Genomic DNA, 22,204 nt, shown 5'->3' on the forward strand with positions numbered 1-22,204 from the left:
TAACTTCAAAAAGTTGCGAAACGATGGTTGTAACTTCAAGGATTCTCTGTTTGATGTTTAGTAGTGACCTCAGTTCGCATTGTGGACATTGTATATAGTAAAAAGAAACTGGTTTTTTAGCTACAGGTAGTCCTCGACTTACGGCCACAATTTATGAGCCCCAAATGTACGTTGCTAAGTGAGAAATTGGTTAAATGAGTTTTATCCCACTTTTGCGATTTTTCTTGCCACAGTTGTTAAGCCAATCCCTGCAGCGGTTAAATGGGTTACACGGTTGTTAAGTGAATCTGATTCCCCATTGACTTTTCTTGTCGGAAGATTGCAAAAAGGGATCACGTCACCCTGGGGCCTTGCAACCGTCATAAGTACATGCCAGTTGCCAAGCCTCTTAATTTTGATCACGTGACCAGGAGGATGCAGCAATGGTTGTATGTGTGAAAAATGGCCCTAAAGTCACTTTTTTTCCCGTGCTGTTGTAACTTAGAACGGCCACTAAAGCGAACTGCTGTCACTCTAGAACTAGCTGTGAATCCTTTCACTGGTCTCCCATTATTTTGTTCCACTGCGGTTGTCTTAGCAACTAGACTGCAAATCATTATCTTTTCCCCCTAAATAAAAGGGGAGGCATAAAAGAAGGAAATTTGCTTAATTAAAAGGTGTTTGTCGTCGGAGAGTCGCGTTAAAAATTACGGCTGCAAAAAAAAAAAAAAAAATCAAGAATTTTGTAGCACCTTTTCCCACCAAACCATTTCATTAGAAGTTCATGAAACCGCAGCGCTATTAAAGCCTTTTTAATAAAAAAAATTGTCAGTCTGAAAAGATCCTGGGTTTTTTGGAGAAATATCCCGTGATTTTTGGCTTCCCCATTGAGTTTGCTTGTCCAAAGGCTGCCAAAGGATATCATGCGACCACAGACGCTGCAACGGTCATAAGTACATGCCAGTTTCCAAGCGTCTGAATTTTGGTCGCGTGATTTTGATACTACAAAAAGTCATAAAGTTGAAAAAAATGGTCATAAATCACCTTTTTTTCCCCAGTGCGGTTGTAACTTCAAATGGTCACTAAACAAAATATTGTTGAGGACCATCTGTAATTCTATTTTGTACTTTACCGTGCTGAAAAAACGTTGGAAGTTAATGTTCTTTTAAAAACTTTGTCCTATATCTCTCTTTCCTCCTTTTATCCCTTTCCCATTTTTCTATTATCTTTATTCTCATTTTTATTTTATATGATGATAATCTTAACAAAATTCTTGGCGGGGGGGCGCGGGGGAAAGAAAGACAACCATTCAGCTCTGCCCTAAGCCCTCTGTTGGGGCCTGTTGGCCACCGGCCCCTACATCAGCCGAATCAGAGGAGGAGGGGTGGGAATCAGGGGCAGCATCGAGGCAACATGAGAGCTCCGAGGGGGAAGAGGGAGTGGAGCTGGCAGAGAGAGGGGGGGGAGGGAGGAAGGCGGAGCCAGGGGCCGTCTGTCAGCCCTCAAATGGAGGGTCAACAGCCCCCAGGTCTGAAGGTGGCTGATGAGGAAGAGGAGGAACAGCTGGGTTCAGTTCCTGATGTATGGATGCAAAGAAGGCAGAGAGGAGAGGAGAGCAGTGGAAATCTATGGGCTTGTCCTTGGGACGGAAGAGCCACCGCTGATAGTGAAGCCCCACCCTAGCTCTGGGGATAAAAGGCAGGGGGCAAAGATGAATAGATGTGGCAGAGGAGAGGAGAGCATTGGAAAGCTATGGGCTGGTCCTTGGGACGGAAGAGCCACCGCTGCTAACAAAACCCCACCCTAACTCTGGGGATAAAAGGCAGGGGGCGGAGATGAATAAATGTGGCAGACAACTATTCATCTGGACGAATGGGTTTTGCCCCATATTATGGCCATTCTCTCTCTCATCCCAGCCCACCTCACAGGGTTGTTGTTTGTGGGGAAAATAGGAGGACAAAGCAGTATTAGCTATTTTCATCAACTTGTTTATTTAAAAAAAAATCATAAAGGCTTGGTAAAACTAACATGATACCATGACATACTACTGTAAATAATTGCATGCCCAAATAACAGGAGCTCAAGTCACAGGTTAAATATTTACCATGATGATGATGCCTAAACCGGTTCGGCCTCATTGAACCCCAACACTTCAGACGCACAAAACCTCATTCTACCAGCATAATTTTGACTAAGGAGCTATTTGGCCTTCTGCAGAAAAAGGATATCCTGCTCAGCAAAACCCTTTTGTCTTGCAATAACATGATTACATCTGAAAGATTCCCCCAGCGCTCTGTTGCAAACTTCAAAGAGGATTCCCTACGGGAAGTTCGGGGTCAGATGTATTAAATTTATAATAGTTGACAGAATCGTTATTGTCCAAGTCTTATTCATGTTTCCCCTTTGTCCAGAGGGGCATCTTTTTCCTCAAACTGTTAGCACATTGTGTGGAAATATCTACGAAAATAAGACCTCCCCGGATAATAAGCCCAATCGGGGCGGTTGAGCACATGCGCTAAAATAAGCCCTCCCCCCCAAAATATTGCAACACAGCAGCAGCCATGAGGTGACCACCCCCACCGCCTCCTGCACCTCAAAAATAATAAGACCCTCCCCAAAAATAAGGCCAAGTGCTTATTCTGGGGGGGGGGTCAAAAGAAAATAAGACCCTGTTTTATTTTGGGGGGAACACAGTACTTAATTTTTTTGGGGGGGGGACTCCCTTTTTCACATACTGGCAGTCCTCAACATACAACTATAATTGAGTCCAACATTTCTGCTGCTAAGCGAGATAGCCGTGAGGTGAGTTTCTTTGCTGCCATTGTTAAGTGAATCCCGGGCGTTGTTAAATTACTAACACGGTGCTTAAGTGAATCCCACTTCCTGTTTGACTTGGCTTGCCAGAAGGTCGCAAAAGGGGATCATGTGGAAACAACCCCCTCCCCCCCACCGGGACATTGCAACGGTCATAAATGTGAGCTAGTTGCCAAGGGTCTGAATTTTGTTCACGTGACCCCGGGGGGGAAGGGGGCTACAATGGTGGTAAATAAGAAGAATGGTCATAAGCTACTTTTTTTCAGTGCCGTTGTAACTTTGAACGGTCGCTAAATGAATTATTGTAAGTGAAGGTCTACCTGTATTAGAAGATCTTTGGAGCTCCACTCATTGAATTCCATTCCCTATTTTTTATTTTCTATTTTTGTATTCCTTATTTTCTATTTTCCATTCCATTCCCTATTCTCCATTTTTCCATTCCATTCCCTATTTCCTATTTTCCATTCCATTCCATATTTTCTATTTTCCATTCCATTCCCTATTTTTTATTTTCTATTTTTGTATTCCCTATTTTCTATTTTCTATTCCATTCCCTTTTTTCCATTTTCCATTCAATTTTCTATTCCCTATTTTCCATTCCATTCCCTATTTTCTATTTTCCATTCCATTCCCTTTTTTCCATTTTTCCATTCCATTCCCTATTCCCTATTTTTTATTCCCTATTTTCTATTTTCCATTCCATTCCCTTTTTTCCATTTTTCCATTCCATTCCCTATTCCCTATTTTCTATTCCATTCCCTGTTTTCTATTTTCTATTCCATTCCCTTTTTTCCATTTTTCCATTTAATTTTCTATTCCCTATTTTCTATTTTCCATTCCATTCCCTTTTTTCCATTCCATTCCCTATTTTTTATTTTCGATTTTTGTATTACCTATTTTCTATTTTCCATTCCATTCCCTTTTTTCCATTTTTCCATTCCATTCCATTTTTTCCATTTTTCCATTCCATTCCCTATTCCCTATTTTCTATTCCATTCCCTGTTTTCTATTTTCCATTCCATTCCCTTTTTTCCATTCCATTCCATTCCCTATTTTTTATTTTCTATTTTTGTATTCCCTATTTTCTATTTTTCTATTCCCTATTTTTTATTTTCTATTTTTCTATTCCCTATTTTTTATTTTCTATTTTTCTATTCCCTATTTTTTATTTTCTATTTTTGTATTCCCTATTTTCTATTTTTCTATTCTGTTTTCTATTTTCCATCCCATCCCATCCCATAAAGCTCCTGTGTCCCAATACAGCAGCCTTTCTCAAGCTTGGCAGTTTTTAAGGCAGGTGGATTTCAACTCCCAGAATTCCCCAGCCAGTTCTGCATAAGTGCTCTCTGGGGATCCCATTCGGGCAACCTTTTCCGGATCCTGCATGGGGTGAATCGAATGGAAGAGACAGAGGATGCTACTTGCTAAGTGGTTTGAGGCAGCTCACAAGATTGAGCCTTTGGCAGCCTGAAATCCCAGCAGAGCAGAGCCTGTTTTCTCAACAAGTTTTTTTTAAAAATATTTAAAAATAAAAACATCGCAATCCTGGGCATTATTGTCCCTGGAACACCTTTTATTTATTTATCTATTTCTTTTTAACCATCAGAAAAAGCCCTCCAGGTTTTTCCATTGCTCCTTTGTTTAAATAATAACATGGAATCAGGAATGGGCAGATTCCCTCATTATCAGGATCCTGGCAGAAAGAAGTGACATTTTAGTACCTGAATTGATTTATAGGCTACCTTTGGGCAGGAGAGAAACTCACGAGGGATCAAGAGGTACTTAGATTTTTTTTTTTCCAGAGAAGAGACACATCGATTGTCTTTGTTGGCAGCAATAAATGATATCACAGATGAAATAGAGCTGATTTCCCTCCCTCCCACCCCCCATCCTTTTACTGTCTTACTAGAAGAGGAAGATTAAAAAAGAAAATAACACGAATTCTTCATAAAAGGCCTACAACAGTTTATCTTAACAAACAGATAAAATGTAAGGTAAAATGACATTTAGTAGGCTGCCTGTGAATTACTTTAATATTTTCAATGAAAGTTATTAAGTTGCTTTGATCTCAGAAGGTAACCCACTCAATCCACTCTTGATTGTTTTGTTGTTACCTCTGTAAATAGAATAGAAAGAATGGAATAGGAATTAAAGGAATAGAATAGAATATGAATTAAAGGGATAGAATAGAATAGAAATTAAAGGAATAGAATGGGAAGTAAAGGAATGGAATAGTATAGAATAGGAATTAAAGGAATAGGAATTAAAGGAATAGACTAGAATAGAATAGGAATTAAAGGAATAGAATAGAATAAGAATAGGAATTAAAGGAATAGAATAGGAATTAAAGGAATGGAATGGAATAGAATAGGAATTAAAGGAATGGAATAGAATAGGAATTAAAGGAATAGAATAGGAATTAAAGTAATAGAATAGGAATATGAATTAAAGGAATAGAATAGAATAGAATAGGAATTAATAGAATAAAATAGAATAGAATAGAATAGAGAATAATACCTTTATTGTACACTAACTGGCATACATTAAAACGAAATTTCATTGCATGCAATTCTCAAAGGGTCACTACCTTCAATACACACTATATAAACATGACTAAATAAATAAATACAAAATTATTGACATACCCACCTATATTATATGACAGAGAGAAACAACACAGTCTACTCCGGATGTATACATGTACATGGTGAGAAAAACTAATCTCGCGCATCCACCAGATGGGCGGATGGCCTAGAGAACAAAGCCATTACAGAATCTGGTGGTCCTGCTATAGATACTTCAAAACCCCCTCCCAGAGGGGAGCAACAGAAAGAGACGGTGAAGAGGGTGTGTGGGGTCTCTAACAAGGCTTCAAGCTCTAAGCACATAGCGCTTATAAATAGTATCCTCAATAACGGGAAGCGAACTTCCTATACTCTTCTCTGCTGTCCTCACCACTCTCTGTAGGGACTTTCTATCTGAGGCGCCGCTGCCACCCAACCAAACAGGGATGCGGTTTGTTAAAACACTCCCTCTGTAAAAGGTGTCTAGGACAAGGAGGGGAAAGATCTGCTCTCCCTCTTCCTGCTCGGGAAATGCAGGCGCTAGGGTTCTGTTGGTCTGGCAACGAAAGGATAACTTAGTTTGATTTCTGAGCTGACACCGCACAAAAAACCGAGGAAATACAGTTGCTCGCTGGCTGAATCTAAACCTTCCGCCTGATACGGCTGTAAATCAAGCCAGCCGGAGTTTTAGGTTGGCTCCCGTGAAATTAAGCCTCCCGGTCATGTCTCCTTCCCATTTCATGTACCCGATCTCCTGCTCAAAGGAACGACTCCCGGCAATTCCTGACTTTGGAGTCTCAAGGTTGTAATCTGCACTTACCCGCTATGGGTTACGTCCCTGTTTACCCAGCGGGGTTTCTGAGCAACTGCTGAAATAAAAAACACACTGCCAGCTAAAACGTGGCACGGTTCCTGGCTTAGTAATCCCCCTGGGTGGACCGCTGCAACGGTCGTAAGTGTGAGAAACGGTCATCAGTCACTTTTCTCGGTGCCGTCGTAACTTTGAACGGTCACTAAATGAATTGATGAGGTGGCCCCTGTGGCAAAATCACTTAAAAAAAAAAATCAGTGCTTCCCATGGTATATTTAAACCCACGCTTCTTGATAGTCCTTGCACAGTGTTATTGTTAAGCAAAGCAGTCGCTAAGTGAAGCCACAACTGTGCTTAACAATCTCAGTTCAGCTTTCCTTTGCAAAGTCGTAAATGCGAGGTTACTTTTTTGTCGCCGTTGCAACTGCGAATGGTGGCTGAACGGCAGTCGCTAAACGAGGACTACTTGCCCAGCGAAATGTCACTATTTTGGAGGAGATTAGAAATTAGTTGTGGGCTTCCGTACATCGAATATATTGAGAAGTTGAGCTTCGACTGTATGCGTGGAAATACTAAAAACGAAGAAATTCAACGTAGGAATTTCTGTGTACTTACGACCGAAGTTCACCCCAAAATTTCTGTTGCTAGCCGGGTGTCAACATCCAGCTCTGTGCCTAAAAGCTTTGCCCATCCCTGACTTAAAGACACTGCAACCGCCATAAATACGAAGCAGTTGCCTCCAAATTTTGATCCCGTGGCTATCAAGAGTCCTTTTTGCCAGTGCCGCTGTAATTTCGAACGGTTGCTAAACGAACTGTTATAAGTCAAGGACCTCCTGTACAGGAGCGGGAGTTTTCTTGTCATGGTCTGCCAGGGACAGCTAACCTTTTTGTTGTCGTGTGCCGAGAGGTTGTGGGTATGGATGCACAACTCCCGTGCTCGATCTGTGCATGTGCGCATGAGAGACACACCCACCCCTCTCCATTTGGGGCCTAGCAGGCCTCCTCCAAGCCTGGAACCAAAAATGGGGCGTGGGTGGGGCACTCACACCCCCAGTGCTCCCACCCACCCCTGCACATGTGAACTCCCTGGGCCCCTTGTGCATACATGTGCATACATGTGCATTAGAGAACTGAACATCAGCTGGCCGGCGGGAGGCATGCATGTGTAGTGGAGCTGAGCTGGAGCAACGGCTGGCGTGCCCACAGAGAGGACTCCGCCTGCCCTCCGCCATCACGGTGGCATGCTGATGGTCCTGAGTTCAAAGTCATGGCAAGCCACCCCCTCGCCACCCCCCCCCCCATAATTGACTCCTTAGCACGCTCCGTCATCGCCCGCTCGGCGTAACCGTGTCAGAGGTTAAAACGATCGGTCGGCTTTCCCCGTTGGATCTAAACAAAGATGCTTTCTGCCTCCGGGAAACTCTTGAGAGCCAAGCCCCTTCGTGTCCTTGAAGAGAACAAGGAGCACATTATGCGACTGGCACTCGCCTCTCCCCTCCCTGATTGGGAAGCCATTTAAGACTTTCCTACATGAAGAATCGTTGGGGCGTTTGGCTTTCTTTCTTTTTTCTCTTTCAGCCAGAAGTGTTGTTTAAGCCTGCTTTTCTTTCATCTTGCAAACCCAATGAAAAACAATGAGGACTAGTAGCCTGCAGGGTGTGTTGCTCGCGGTTGAAACCACGGTGCTCTGACTTACAGGCTTGCTTCCTTGCAGACGCTTGATTACTAAACTACAGAACATGATCGATGCTAAAGCACATTCTCTTCTAGCCCTGATGATGTTACCTAGTTGGGTCATGAAATGTCTGCAGGAAAACAGCCAAGCTCCGAGAACACCAAGGACCTCACAGTCCTCCTCGTCCTCCTCTCCCTTCTAGCATTGATGATGTTATCTAGTCAGGTAATTAAATGTCTGCAAGAAAACAACTAAGCTCAGCTGGCTGGGGAATTCTGAGAGTTAAAGTCCACAAGTCTTAAAGTTCTCAAGTTTGGACACCCTGGAATAGGGGGTTAGGACCTGGCCTGGAAACCCCCCCCCCCCCATAGCACCCATCAACATCTCTTTTGAAGAAGCAGCAATCTTAAATCATAAGCTCCCAATGTACATACAAGCAAGAAAGTGACAGGTCTTATAGATCATGAATCGTAAGATAGAAACCACCACTGATAAATCATAATATACCCACCGGAGGAAGTAAGAGGAACGATGAGAGGCGAGAAAGGTGAGAAGGATAATAATGATGCTACTACATGATTAGATCTCCTTAGGCTGAAGGCATTGCAGTGGGAATCGGGTATTTAGCAGAGGGATGGCATGGGAGAAAAGTCTTTGTGCCCAGTTATTTTGGCATGCAACGCCCTATGGTGGCATCCAGAGGGAAGGAGCGGAAACGTTTGGTGTCCAGGATGTGAGGAGGGGTCTGTAGATGTTTTCACAGCCGTCTTTCTGGCTCGTGCAGGAGACAGGTCCTCTATGGAAGGCAGGTTGGCTGCCATTGCTTTTTTCTGCAGTCCTAACTACCCTCTGAAGTCTGTGCCTGTCTTGTTTGGTTGCTGGGCCAAACCATTCGGCTATTGGGGTGCAAATGAGGGGCTCCGTAACTCCTCTGTAGAACTGAGTCAGCAGCTCCTTGAGCATTCAGAGCTTCCTGAGTTGACTTATTGGGGTGGAATGGAGTGGAATATAGAATAGAATGGAATGGAATAGTATATGGAATGGAATGGAAAAGAATAGGAAGTAAGAATAGAATATGGAATGGAATGGAATATAGAATAGAATGGAATGGAATAGAGTGGAATAGTATATGGAATGGAATGGAAAAGAATAGGAAATAAGAATAGAATATGGAATGGAATGGAATATAGAATAGAATGGAATAGAATATGGAATGGAATGGAATGGAAAAGAATAGGAAATAAGAATAGAATATGCAATGGAATGGAATGGAAAAGAATAGGAAATAAGAATAGAATATGGAATGGGAACATACAATGGAATGGAATGGAATGGAATAATATATGGAATGGAAAAGAATAGGAAATAAGAATAGAATACGGAATGGAAAAGAATAGGAAATAAGAATGGAATATGGAATGGAATAGAATGGAATGGAATGGAATAGAATAGAATATGCAATGGAATGGAAAAGAATAGGAAATAAGAATAGAATATGCAATGGAATGGAATATAGAATAGAATGGAATGGAATAGAATATGGAATGGAATGGAAAAGAATAGGAAATAAGAATGGAATATGGAATGGAATTGAATAGAATAGAATAGAATATGGAATTGAATAGAATAGAATATGGAATGGAATAGAATAGAATATGGAATAGAATAGAATAGAATATGGAATAGAATAGAATAGAGAATGGAACAGAACAATTATCTGAATATCTAAATTATTGCACAATCCTATTATAGAATACATTGTGTGTCCCCCCCCTTCCCAACTTGGTTTTATTTGTATTTATTTGACCTTCATCACCTTGTGTGTGTATGGGTGTGTGTGTGTGTGTGTGTTACCCTTCAAAGTTTGCCAAAGAGGTTGAGATTCCACCAAGGACTGGCAATTTTCTTCTGCCTCCGATCGCCTCCCCAGGATGAAATCCGCCGTTGAACGGTGCCCAATATTCTTCATTTCCCCACAAGCTGCCGTGCCTTCTGTCTCGGCAAAGGGGGGGGGGGACCAAGAAAAGAAAGAAAAGCATTTTTATTCTGGCAGGAGGAAAGGCAAGGAAGACGCCCGTGAGACTTTGGGGGGGGGGAGATGAAAGCGAGAGCCTAGCTCATCATTTATTGATTTAGCTTCTTTTGTTTGTGAAATTAAGGGGTTGCAAGATTGCCAGGCACTTGTGGTAGGATCCCTGTAGGATCCTCAGCCAGAACCTGATCAGGGAAAGGATTCCTATTCTCTTTTTTCCCCCCATTTTTTTTTTATTCTCTTGCATACCATTTTAAGTGTACATTCACATAACTGTTATTCTTCTTTACATTTATCATTCTTTTAAGACATGGGGAAGATTTTATGATTGGCTAGAGAAAGGAAGCTAGAAATGAAAGTAAGGAGAAGATACAGAACCCAGAAGGAAGGGGAAGGAGAGGAGGAAGGAAGGAAGGAAGGAAGGAAGGAAGGAAGGAAGGAAGGAAGGAAGGAAGGAAGGAAGGAGAGAAGGGAGGGAGGGAAAAAGGAAAGGGAAAGGAGAGGAGGGTGGAAGGGAGAGAAAGAGAAGGAGAGAGGATAGGAAGGGGAAGAATAGGAGAAAGGGAAGGGAAGAAGGAAGGGGAAGGAGAGGATGAAGGAAGGAAGGAGAGAAGGGAGGGAGGGAAAAAGGAAAGGGAAAGGAGAGGAGGGTGGAAGGGAGAGAAAGAGAAGGAGAGAGGATAGGAAGGGGAAGAATAGGAGAAAGGGAAGGGAAGAAGGAAGGGGAAGGAGAGGATGAAGGAAGGAAGGAGAGAAGGGAGGGAGGGAAAAAGGAAAGGGAAAGGAGACGAGGGTGGAAGGGAGAGAAAGAGAAGGAGAGAGGATAGGAAGGGGAAGAATAGGAGAAAGGGAAGGGAAGAAGGAAGGGGAAGGAGAGGATGAAGGAAGGAAGGAGAGAAGGGAGGGAGGGAAAAAGGAAAGGGAAAGGAGACGAGGGTGGAAGGGAGAGAAAGAGAAGGAGAGAGGATAGGAAGGGGAAGAATAGGAGAAAGGGAAGGGAAGAAGGAAGGGGAAGGAGAGGAGGAAGGGAGGGAGGAGAGAAGGAACCAAGCTCAGAGAGTACCAAGGACCCCTCAGTCCCTCTCCTCCTCCTCCACCACCACCACCACCTCCTCCTCCTCCTCCTCCCTGCAAACCTCACTCCATTGTAGCACTGATGATGTTCCCTAGCTGGGTGATGAAATGTCTGCAAGAAAACAATTCAGTTGAGAAACCATCAAGGACCCCACCTAAATAATAATAGAATCATTAAATATATAGATTTATATTTATACAAATTATAATAATATAACTCTGTTATTATAATAGAATAATTTAGACCCCATCTCAATAATAATAGAATTATTTCTAATCCTAACAGAATTAGAAATAATAGAAGAGTTGGAAGGGACCTTGGAGGTCTTTTAGTCCAACCCCTTGCCTAGGCAGGAAACCCTACACCACTTCAGACAAATAGTTATCCAACATCTTCTTTAAATCTTCCTGTGTGGGAGCATTCACAACTTCTGGAGGCAAGGAGTTCCACTGATTAATTCACTGATTAATTCAGGTTCAGCCCTCAGCTACATCTATTCTCTTCTATAAATCTTAAATTACTTGTGTCAGCTGGCATTTTAATCCAGTCCACTGGGAGAAGGACATTCCCATTTCCCTCCAGAGAGTATTTTGGAATATTTTGGAATGCATTAACTATCTAGGATTCAAATCCATGTGTAAATAAAAGCTTTTGTTTCCTTTTTTTTTCTTAAACAGGGGATGCAGAAGTTGGCTAGCCAGTACTTGAAGAAGGACTGGCCAGGTGTGAAAGCAGAGGAGCGAAGCGACTTTAGGTAAGTAGCCGCCCTAAAGTAACACGGTTGTTAAATGAATCTGGCTTCCCCATTGACTTGGCTTGGCAAAGGTTTGGCCAAAGGACTCACCCTTGTGACACACCACTTACCACCTCAATTGAGCCCAAAATTTCCATTGCTGAAACATTTGTTCCATTTTACGATCTTCCTTCCCAGGGAATCACTGCAAACCGTGGTAGAAAGTTGAAGACTACTGTTTAATATCTAGAGCAGGGGTGTCCAAACTTGGGAACCTTAAGACTTGTGGACTTCAATTCCCAGAATTCCCCAGCCAGTTTGTATTCTAGTGCAGAGGTTTTCAAACTTGGGAACTTTAAGACTTGTGGACTTCAACTCCCAGAATTCCCCAGCCAGTTTGTATTCTAGTGCAGAGGTTTTCAAACTTGGGAACTTTAAGACTTGTGGACTTCAATTCCCAGAATTCCCCAGCCAGTTTGTATTCTAGTGCAGAGGTTTTCAAACTTGGGAACTTTAAGACTTGTGGACTTCAACTCCCAGAATTCCCCAGCCAGTTTGTATTCTAGTGCAGAGGTTTTCAAACTTGGGAACCTTAAGACTTGTGGACTTCAATTCCCAGAATTCCCCAGCCAGTTTGTATTCTAGTGCAGAGGTTTTCAAACTTGGGAACTTTAAGACTTGTGGACTTCAACTCCCAGAATTCCCCAGCCAGTTTGCATTCTAGTGCAGAGGTCTTCAAACTTGGCAACTTTAAGACTTGTGGACTTCAACTCCCAGAATTCCCCAGCCAGTTTGCATTCTAGTGCAGAGGTCTTCAAACTTGGCAACTTTAAGACTTGTGGACTTCAACTCCCAGAATTCCCCAGCCAGTTTGCATTCTAGTGCAGAGGTCTTCAAACTTGGCAACTTTAAGACTTGTGGACTTCAACTCCCAGAATTCCCCAGCAAGTTTGCATTCTACTGCAGAGGTCTTCAAACTTGGCAACTTTAAGACTTGTGGACTTCAACTCCCAGAATTCCCCAGCCAGCTTGGCTGGCTGGGGAATTCTGGGAGTTGAAGTCCACAAGTCTTAAAGTTGCCAAGTTTGGACACCCCTGATCTAGAGGCTGGTGGGTTCGCTCACACCATTTAATTATCCTGTTTTTCTTCACGGTTAATTCCCCCCCCCCCCTTCACCTATTCAGCTTACCTAGTTAAAATTGCCCTGGTTTGTTTTTTTTCCTTTAACTTGGCATTCTGTAGCTCGCAGTCCAGGCGTAAGAACAATAAGGGTGGGAAAAAATATTAAATGTTCCGGACGATTTGGTTTGGAAATAAATCTGCAGAGTGGGATAAAGCAGAAGCAGTCCGTAAACAGTAAGCAAAGACTTTTTGGAGTGCTGGTGGGATTGAAAGTTTAAAACTGGAACATGAAATTATATTAGATGTTTTGGGGATTTGGATTTTTTTCCCCCCTCCTCTTGGCAATAAGTTGGGTTTGGGGAAGTGAGCGATGGTCTTTGCTGTCTGGAGGTGAAAATACAGCCATGTCACAAAACAACATTGTTTGGTCTTCCTTCTGTCCACCCACCCATCCATCCATTCTTTCTTCCCTCCCTCCTTCCTCCCTTTTTTCCTCCCTCCCTCCTTTCCTTCATTCCCTCCTTCTTCCCTCCCCTTTCCCCTACCTCTTTTTCTCCTTCCTCCCTCCCTCCCACCCTCCTGTTCCCCTTCCTTCCTTCCTTGCTTCATTCATTCATTCTACCCTACCCCCCTTCTCCCTTTTTTTCTCCTTCCTTCATCCTTCCTTCCCTCCAACCCCTTTCCCCTCCCTCTTTTTCTCCTTCCTTCTTCTTCTTTTCCTTCCTTCCTTCCTTCCTACCCTCCCCTTCTCCCTCCCTTTTTTCTCCTTCCTTCCCTCCTACCCCCTTCCCCCACCGTCTTTTTCACCTTCCTTCTTCCTTTTTTCCTTCCTTTTTTCCTTCCTTCACCCTTCCTACCCTCCCCTCTCTCTCCTTCCTTCCCTCCTACTCTCCCCTTCTCCCCTCCCTCTTTTTCTCCTTCCTTCCTTCATTCATTTCCTCCTACCCCCTTCCCCCTCCCTCTTTTTCTCCTTCCTTCCTCCCCTCCTACCCCCTTCCCCCACCGTCTTTTTCACCTTCCTTCTTCCTTTTTTCCTTCCTTCATTCCTTCCTACCCTCCCCTCTCTCTTTTTCTCCTTCCTTCCTTCCTTCCCTCCTACTCTCCCCTTCTCCCCTCCCTCTTTTTCTCCTTCCTTTTTCCTTCTTTCCTTCCTTCCCTTCTACTCTCCCCTCCCTCTTTTTCTCCTTCTTCCCTCCCTCCCTCCTTCCCTCCCTCTTTTTCTCCTTCCTTCCTTCATTCATTTCCTCCTACCCCCTTCCCCCTCCCTCTTTTTCTCCTTCCTTCCTCTCCTCCTACCCCCTTCCCCCACCGTCTTTTTCACCTTCCTTCTTCCTTTTTTCCTTCCTTCATTCCTTCCTACCCTACCCTCTCTCTTTTTCTCCTTCCTTCCTTCCCTCCCTCCTACTCCCCCCTTCCCCCTCCCTCTTTTTCTCCTTCCTTTTTCCTTCTTTCCTTCCTTCCCTTCTACTCTCCCCTCCCTCTTTTTCTCCTTCTTCCCTCCCTCCCTCCTTCCCTCCTTCTTTTTCTCCCTTCTTTCATCCTTCCTTCTTCCCTCCCTTCTCCTCCCACTGATCTGGTGTTGGACTAGAATACCTACAACCTCCCTTCCAGACCTGTTACTCTGTTATTTATGTCTGCCTTGCAGGAGCCTCCAGCCTGTGTGGAAATCATTTCTAGAAAGCACCGTGCAAGTCGCCCAGTCCAGGATCAATATCTGTGAAAACTATAAAAACCTCATTTCGGAGCCTGCCAGGGCAGTGAAGTGCTTTAAAGAGCAGCAGCTGAAAAAGGTACGTTCCCCAGACTTTCCTCCTTCCGTGGTGACTTCAGATGCAAGGTGGCCTTTGTACCCCCGTTACTTACACGAGTGATAACGAAGTCTCCTGCGTTGGCTGCGGTGCAGTCTTCTTCTTTTGGATTCTGGGTGTCACATGGTTTGCACCATCTCTCCCCGTTCCTTCTTTCCCATTCCTTATTCATTCATTCATTCTTTGGTTTGCCTGTTAAATGAGAGATAGTCCTCAACTTACAAGCACAATTGGAAGCAAAATTTACCTAACCCTGCTACAACACCAGTGATGTTCCCTAGTTGGGTCATGAAATGTCTGCAAGAAAGCCACCAAGCTCAGAGGCCACCAAGGACCCCACAGTCGTTCTCCTCCTCCTCCTCCTCCTCCTCCTCCTCCTCCTCCTCCTCCTCCTCCTCCTCCTCCTCCTCCTATCCCTCTCCCTTGTAGCACTGATGATGTTACCTAGTTGGGTCATGAAACGTCTTCAAGAAAACAACCAAGCTTAGAGAGCACCAAGGACCCCAGAGTCATCGTCTTCCTCTTCCTCCTCCTCCTCTTCTCTTCTTCCTCCTCTTCTTTTTCCTCCTCCTCCTCCTCCTCCTCCTCCACAACCCGCCCCCTCCCTTGTACCACTGATGATGTTACCTAACTGGGTAACAAAACGTCTGCAAGCAAAACCACCCACCACAATCCTTGATTTCATCTTTTGAGCGATGGGGACATTTGAAGCTCAGCTTCCTGAGCTTATAACGGAGGTAGAGAAATCCGTAAGGGTTGAAAAGGGAGAAGTACTTTGCAAGAAAAGAGAAGCAAAAAATGAGGAAGGGTTTGGGCCCTGCGATGCCTGTGATCACTTACGTTTGGGATCCACTAGAAGCTTTAGATCTACCTACCTGTTCTGATCTGGACTTCCCAAAAGCACGAAGCCGACTCCTCGTCCCGATAAAACCCCTTTTATTTCGGTTAAAGGGAATTCCTCTCCAGCAAAGTCCCGGCCAAGAGCCTTTCGTGAGATTTCACAACTACAGACCTTGATCAGGCTTGGAGAGCTGCCAGGCCGATATCTTCTAAACTCCATGCTGTAGCAGCAATTCCTTGGCAAGAAATCAGGAACAGATCTTCACCCGAATGAATTGAATTGTCTCCTGCAAACTCCACTCCCCTTTTGCTCCTCTTTATTCCCTATGGGAGGGGCCCTTCACTGACCACCTGTGCCTTTACTTCTGAGTCGGCCCTTGTTCCTTAGCTGTTCCCTTCTCCTGGCAGCTCTGCACATGCGCGCACTGGGAACAGGCTCCAGCTGTTCTTCTGCCCCACTGATCTCCGACTCCTGGGGATTGGCCCAAGGTTACCCAATCCATTTGCATACCTAAGGTGGGTCTACATCTCACTGTCTCCTGGTGATTGCCTTAGTCACCCAGCTGGCTTTCGTGCCTAAGGCAGGAGTAGAATTCACTGTCTCCTGGCATCTAGCCTGGTGCCTTAACTGCTAGGCCAAACCTGGCTCTTATTCTGTTTTGCTGGAATTTTTTATTTGCTTGGAAAATTTTATTAGGCCAAAAAATAACTAATAAATGAAACCACAACCATCCATAATAGAATTCCTTTCCGAATCTTTGTGAACAGATGCTTTTCTGAAAGAATCCATCCATCCTTCCTTCCTTTTCCTTCCCCTTCCTTTCTTCCTTTTCCTTCCCCTTCCTTCCCCTTCCCCCTTCCTTACTTTTTCTTCCCCTTCCTTCCTTTTCCTTCCCCTTCCCTTTTTCCTTTCTTCCTTCCCCTTCCTTCCTTTTCCTTCTCCTTCCTTCCTTCCTTCCTTTTTCTTCCTTCCCCTTCCTTCCTTCCTTCCTTTTCTTCCCCTTCCTTTTCCTTCCCCTTCCTTTCCTTCCCCTTCCTTCCTTTTCCTTCCTCTTCCTTCCTTTTCCTTCCCCTTCCCTTTTTCCTTCCTTCCTTCCCCTTCCTTCCTTTTCCTTCTCCTTCCTTCCTTCCTTCCTTTTTCTTCCTTCCTTCCTTCCTTTTCTTCCCCTTCCTTTTCCTTCCCCTTCCTTTCCTTCCCCTTCCTTCCTTTTCCTTCCTCTTCCTTCCTTTTCCTTCCTCTTCCTTCCTTTTCCTTCCCCTTTCTTCCTTCCTTCCTTTCCTTCCCCTTCCTTCCTTCCTTCCTTTTCCTTCCCCTTTTCCTTCCTTCCTTTTCCTTCTCCTGCCTTCCTTCCTTCCTTTTTCTTCCTTCCCCTTCCTTTCCTTCCCCTCCCTTCCTTTCTTCCCTTTTTTTCCTTCCTCTTCCAATTTTCCTTCCCTTTTATCTTCCTTCTCCTTCCTTCCTTCCTTCCTTCCTCCCTCCCTCCCTCCCTCCCTCCCTCCCTTCCTTCCTGTATCATCATCCATATTGCACACATTTTACTCCAACAACTGGCATGCGCTTTGCTATCAGCAGCCAGCAAAAGAACTGCCCTTCTAAATGAAATTAAATGCAGCCCGTGCTGGTTGCAAGAATGTGAAAAATAAGCCCCTTTGGAGGTGGCTTTGAAATTTTCCAAATTATGCTTGGATTGGCTTTGAATATTAGGCGCGGTGCCTTCTCAAAACATTCGTGGAATTATCCAAGGCTTTAAGGGTGCAGCGGAAATGGAGATCTGCCCTGCGAACGGGCTCCCAGGCAGCGGGCCAGAAAACCAGCACAGAGGGCTCCTTGTGAAAAATGGCGTTTTATTATTGTTATTGTAGAAATGATGCAGTGGGTGAAAAGGTTCTTTTTAAAGCGATATGTTTCACCCGTGGCAGCTTCAAGATGTGAGGACTTCCACTCCCAGAATTCAATGCTGGTGAGGGAATTCTGGGAGTTGAAGCCTGCAGATACTAAAAATTAGCGAAAGAGAATTATAAATGTCACCCAGCAGAAAATCAGAGGTGGCTCAGACGCTGAAATAAACCATGAAAGTGAAGTGGAGAAAGTGAAAGAGAGAAAGGGAGAGGAGAGGAGGAAGAGAGGGGTTAGGAGAGAGGGAGCAGAGGGGAGGAAAAGAGTAGGAGAGAGAGAAGGAGTGGAAAGAGGAGAGAGGAGAAGGAGAGAGGGAGGGGAAGTAGAGAAGAGAAGGATGGTAGAGGGAAGAAAGGAGGTAGGGAAGGAGGGAGCAGAGGGGAGGAAAAGAGTAGGAGAGAGAAGGAGTGGAAAGAGGAGAGAGGAGGAAAGAGGGAGGGGGAGTAGAGAAGAGAGATGGTAGAGGGAAGAAAGGAGGTAGGGAAGAGGAGAGGGAGCAGAGGGGAGGAAAAGAGTAGGAGAGAGAGAAGGAGTGGAAAGAGGAGAGAGGAGAAGGAAAGAGGGAGGGGGAGTAGAGAAGAGAGGGATGGTAGAAGGAAGAAAGGAGGTAGGGAAGAGGAGAGAGGGAGCAGAGGGGAGGAAAAGAGTAGGAGAGAGAGAAGGAGTGGAAAGAGGAGAGAGGAGGAGAGAGGGAGAGGAAGTAGAGAAGAGAGATGGTAGAGAGAAGAAAGGAGGTAGGGAAGGAGGGAGCAGAGGGGAGGAAAAGAGTAGGAGAGAGAAGGAGTGGAAAGAGGAAAGAGGAGAAGGAAAGAGGGAGGGGGAGTAGAGAAGAGAGGGATGGTAGAGGGAAGAAAGGAGGTAGGGAAGAAAGGAGGTAGGGAAGAGGAGAGAGGGAGCAGAGGGGAGGAAAAGTGTAGGAGAGAGAAGGAGTGGAAAGAGGAAAGAGGAGAAGGAAAGAGGGAGGGGGAGTAGAGAAGAGAGGGATGGTAGAGGGAAGAAAGGAGGTAGGGAAGAAAGGAGGTAGGGAAGAGGAGAGAGGGAGCAGAGGGGAGGAAAAGTGTAGGAGAGAGAGAAGGAGTGGAAAGAGGAAAGAGGAGGAGAGAGGGAGAGGAAGTAGAGAAGAGAGATGGTAGAGAGAAGAAAGGAGGTAGGGAAGGAGGGAGCAGAGGGGAGGAAAAGAGTAGGAGAGAGAAGGAGTGGAAAGAGGAAAGAGGAGAAGGAAAGAGGGAGGGGGAGTAGAGAAGAGAGGGATGGTAGAGGGAAGAAAGGAGGTAGGGAAGAAAGGAGGTAGGGAAGAGGAGAGAGGGAGCAGAGGGGAGGAAAAGTGTAGGAGAGAGAAGGAGTGGAAAGAGGAAAGAGGAGAAGGAAAGAGGGAGGGGGAGTAGAGAAGAGAGGGATGGTAGAGGGAAGAAAGGAGGTAGGGAAGAAAGGAGGTAGGGAAGAGGAGAGAGGGAGCAGAGGGGAGGAAAAGTGTAGGAGAGAGAGAAGGAGTGGAAAGAGGAGAGAGGAGGAGAGAGGGAGAGGAAGTAGAGAAGAGAGATGGTAGAGAGAAGAAAGGAGGTAGGGAAGGAGGGAGCAGAGGGGAGGAAAAGAGTAGGAGAGAGAAGGAGTGGAAAGAGGAAAGAGGAGAAGGAAAGAGGGAGGGGGAGTAGAGAAGAGAGGGATGGTAGAGGGAAGAAAGGAGGTAGGGAAGAAAGGAGGTAGGGAAGAGGAGAGAGGGAGCAGAGGGGAGGAAAAGAGTAGGAGAGAGAAGGAGTGGAAAGAGGAAAGAGGAGAAGGAAAGAGGGAGGGGGAGTAGAGAAGAGAGGGATGGTAGAGGGAAGAAAGGAGGTAGGGAAGAAAGGAGGTAGGGAAGAGGAGAGAGGGAGCAGAGGGGAGGAAAAGTGTAGGAGAGAGAGAAGGAGTGGAAAGAGGAGAGAGGAGGAGAGGGGGAGTGTAAGTAGAGAAGAGAGAGATGGTAGAGAGAAGAAAGGAGGTAGGGAAGGAGGGAGCAGAGGGGAGGAAAAGAGTAGGAGAGAGAGAAGGAGTGGAAAGAGGGAGGGGGAGTAGAGAAGAGAGGGATGGTAGAGGGAAGAAAGGAGGTAGGGAAGGAGGGAGCAGAGGGGAGGAAAAGTGTAGGAGAGAGAGAAGGAGTGGAAAGAGGAGAGAGGAGGAGAGGGGGAGTGTAAGTAGAGAAGAGAGAGATGGTAGAGAGAAGAAAGGAGGTAGTGAGGTGGAGAGGAGGAGAGGAAGGCAGTGGACAGGGTACAATATGATGTATGGAAAGCAGAAGAGCAAATGATAGGCACTGTGGGTTGGTAGTAAGAGGAACTGATATATTGGATAACACAAAATAATGCTGGTTAATATCTCATGGTATACTTGGTTACTTGTATGAAAATAAAAAATAAAACAAACTTTTAAAAAAAAATCAGAGGTGGCCCGTTGTTTTCCTGGACCTCCCCTTCTAAATTAGGCGCAAAATTGTCCTTCTGTGGGATTGTTGTGGAATCCACACAGTGCCAGCAAATCAGGTAGCCTAATCACTTTTGCAAATATTGGCGTTTAATAGGATGACACAGAGCTTACTTATATCCTTACTCCAGGAGCACAACACAGCGCTAGGAAAAGAAAGCAGCGCAAATTACTTCTCAGTGCTTTTAAGAGCACCCTTCACTCTTCCACCTTTGGCACTGCTCACCTTAAAATACAAGGTTTTAACCTTTCTTGCTAATGCTAACATTATTCAAAAAAAATGTGTAGTCCTCAATGGAACTGCATCTACATGGAGGGAGGTATGCAGTGGAGTACCCCAAGGCTCTGTTTTAGGCCCAGGACTCTTCAACATCTTCATCAATGATTTGGATGAGGGAATAAATGGGGAAGTCATCAAATTTGCAGATGATACCAAGCTGGCAGGAATAGCCAACCCTCCAGAAGATAGGCTTAAGATACAGAAGGATCTTGACAAACTTGAACATTGGGCACTATCTAATAAAATGAAATTCAAGGGTGAAAAGAGTCAGGGTCTACATTTAGGCAACATAAATGAAATGCACAGGTACAGTGTAGGTCAGGGGTGTCCAAACTTGGCAACTTTAAGACTTGTGGACTTCAATTCCCAGAATTCTGGAAGTTGAAGTCCACAAGTCTTAAAGTTGCCAAGTTTGGACACCCCTGGTGTAGGTGGTACCTTGCTCAACAGTAGTAACTTTTATGAAAGGCCAATTTTTTTTTTCTGTTTGTGTTTTTTGTTATTCAGTGTGTGGACCAGCTGATCAGGATCCAGGCCGAACTTCAGGAGACCGTCAAAGATTTAGCGAAGGGGAAGAAGAAATATTTCGAAACGGAGCAGATGGCCCAAGCCGTCCGGGAAAAGGCCGACATTGAGGCTAAGTAAGTTCTCGCCGCCTCCAAATTCCGTGTGGAAATTCCCTTCAGTAACTCCACACAACTCTTTGCCCTAGCAGTTATAATGTTCTGAGCCAGCTCCCCAAACATGAGAAATCCTCTGAGGGGAACTCAAAAGATTCCTTCATTAGGAATGCTGGCAAAACGTTTCTCTCGCAGGCTAACAAGTCCATCTGTCTGGAAGATGAATAGTTGTCTGCCACATCTATTCTCTGCCCCCTGCCTTTTATCCCCAGATGGGTGGGGCTTTGCTAGCAGCGGTGGCTCTTCTGTCCCAAGGACCAGCCCATAGATTTCCACTCCTCTCCTCTCCTCTGCCACATCTCTTCATCTCCGCCTCCTGCCTTTTATCCCCAGAGTTAGGGTGGGGCTTCGCTTGCAGCGGTGGCTGTTCCGTCCCAAGGACCAGCCCATAGCTTTCCAATGCTCTCCTCTCCTCTCCTCTGCCACATCTATTCATCTCCGCCTCCTGTCTTTTATCCCCAGAGTTAGGGTGGAGCTTCGCTAGCAGCGGTGGCTCTTCTGTCCCAAGGACCAGCCCATAGATTTCCAATGCTCTCCTCTCCTCTGCCACATCTATTCATCTCTGCCTCCTGCCTTTTATCCCCAGAGTTAGGGTGGGGCTTTGCTAGCAGCGGTGAATCTTCTGTCCCAAGGACCAGCCCATAGCTTTCCAATGCTCTCCTCTCCTCTGCCACATCTATTAATCGCCGCCTCCTGCCTTTTATGCCCAGAGTTAGGGTGGGGCTTCGCTAGCAGCGGTGGCTCTTCTGTCCCAAGGACCAGCCCATAGATTTCCACTGTTCTCCTCTCCTCTGCCTTCTGCACATCTGCGCCTCAGGCACTGAACCCAGCTGTTCCTCCTCTTCCTCATCAGCCACCTCCAGACCTGGCGGCTGTTGACTCTCCATCTGAGGGCTGACAGACGGCTCAGGCTCCGTCTCTCTCTCTCTCTGTCTCTCTCTCTCTCTCTCTCTCTCTGTCTCTCTCAACATAGAACATTCTGGTATATCTCCATTCAATCTCAATTTTGAAAGAGGGGAAGGAAAAAAACACTGCTTTCTAAATACACAGGTTTTCTGGCCTGTTCACCAGAAATAACTATATTTTTCTGTGGCTTGTTTGTTTGCAGGTCAAAACTTAGCCTTTTCCAATCGAGGATAAGCTTACAGAAAGCAAGTGTCAAAGTAAGTGTCAAAATAAGTCGTGTGTTACAATTTTACAGCTGCGTAATGTCTGGCAGTGGAGACACAATGCCAAAGGGAGCAGTTGTTGTCGTCGAAACTCTAAAACAGCTTCCTATATCACAGGGAGTCCTCAACTTACAACAGTTCACTCAGTGGCCGTTCAGAGTTACAAGGCCACAGAAAAATGTGACTTGTGTGACCGTTTTTCACGCTTACGACCGCACCCCTGTGGTCACCTGATGAAAATTCAGACGCTTGGCAACTGACTCATACT

At 45.1% G+C, this 22,204-nt stretch overlaps 2 protein-coding genes across 2 annotated transcripts in view; one reads left to right on the top strand and one right to left on the bottom strand.

Moving 5' to 3' along the window:
- Positions 1-22,204, bottom strand: part of RELT (RELT TNF receptor) — a 483,787-nt gene that overhangs the window by 420,970 nt on the left and 40,613 nt on the right. The gene's annotated exons all lie outside the window — the stretch shown is intronic.
- FCHSD2 (FCH and double SH3 domains 2) overlaps positions 1-22,204 on the top strand; it is a 154,405-nt gene that overhangs the window by 72,534 nt on the left and 59,667 nt on the right. Inside the window, exons 4-7 of the mRNA XM_081952364.1 lie at positions 11,630-11,706; positions 14,454-14,598; positions 20,595-20,728; positions 21,876-21,930. Coding sequence (XP_081808490.1) covers positions 11,630-11,706; positions 14,454-14,598; positions 20,595-20,728; positions 21,876-21,930 — 411 coding nt within the window. The remainder of the gene's footprint in view (positions 1-11,629; positions 11,707-14,453; positions 14,599-20,594; positions 20,729-21,875; positions 21,931-22,204) is intronic.

Source organism: Natrix helvetica (genome assembly GCF_964273705.1).
Source record: "Natrix helvetica genome assembly, chromosome: 4".
Lineage (NCBI taxonomy): Eukaryota > Metazoa > Chordata > Lepidosauria > Squamata > Natricidae > Natrix > Natrix helvetica.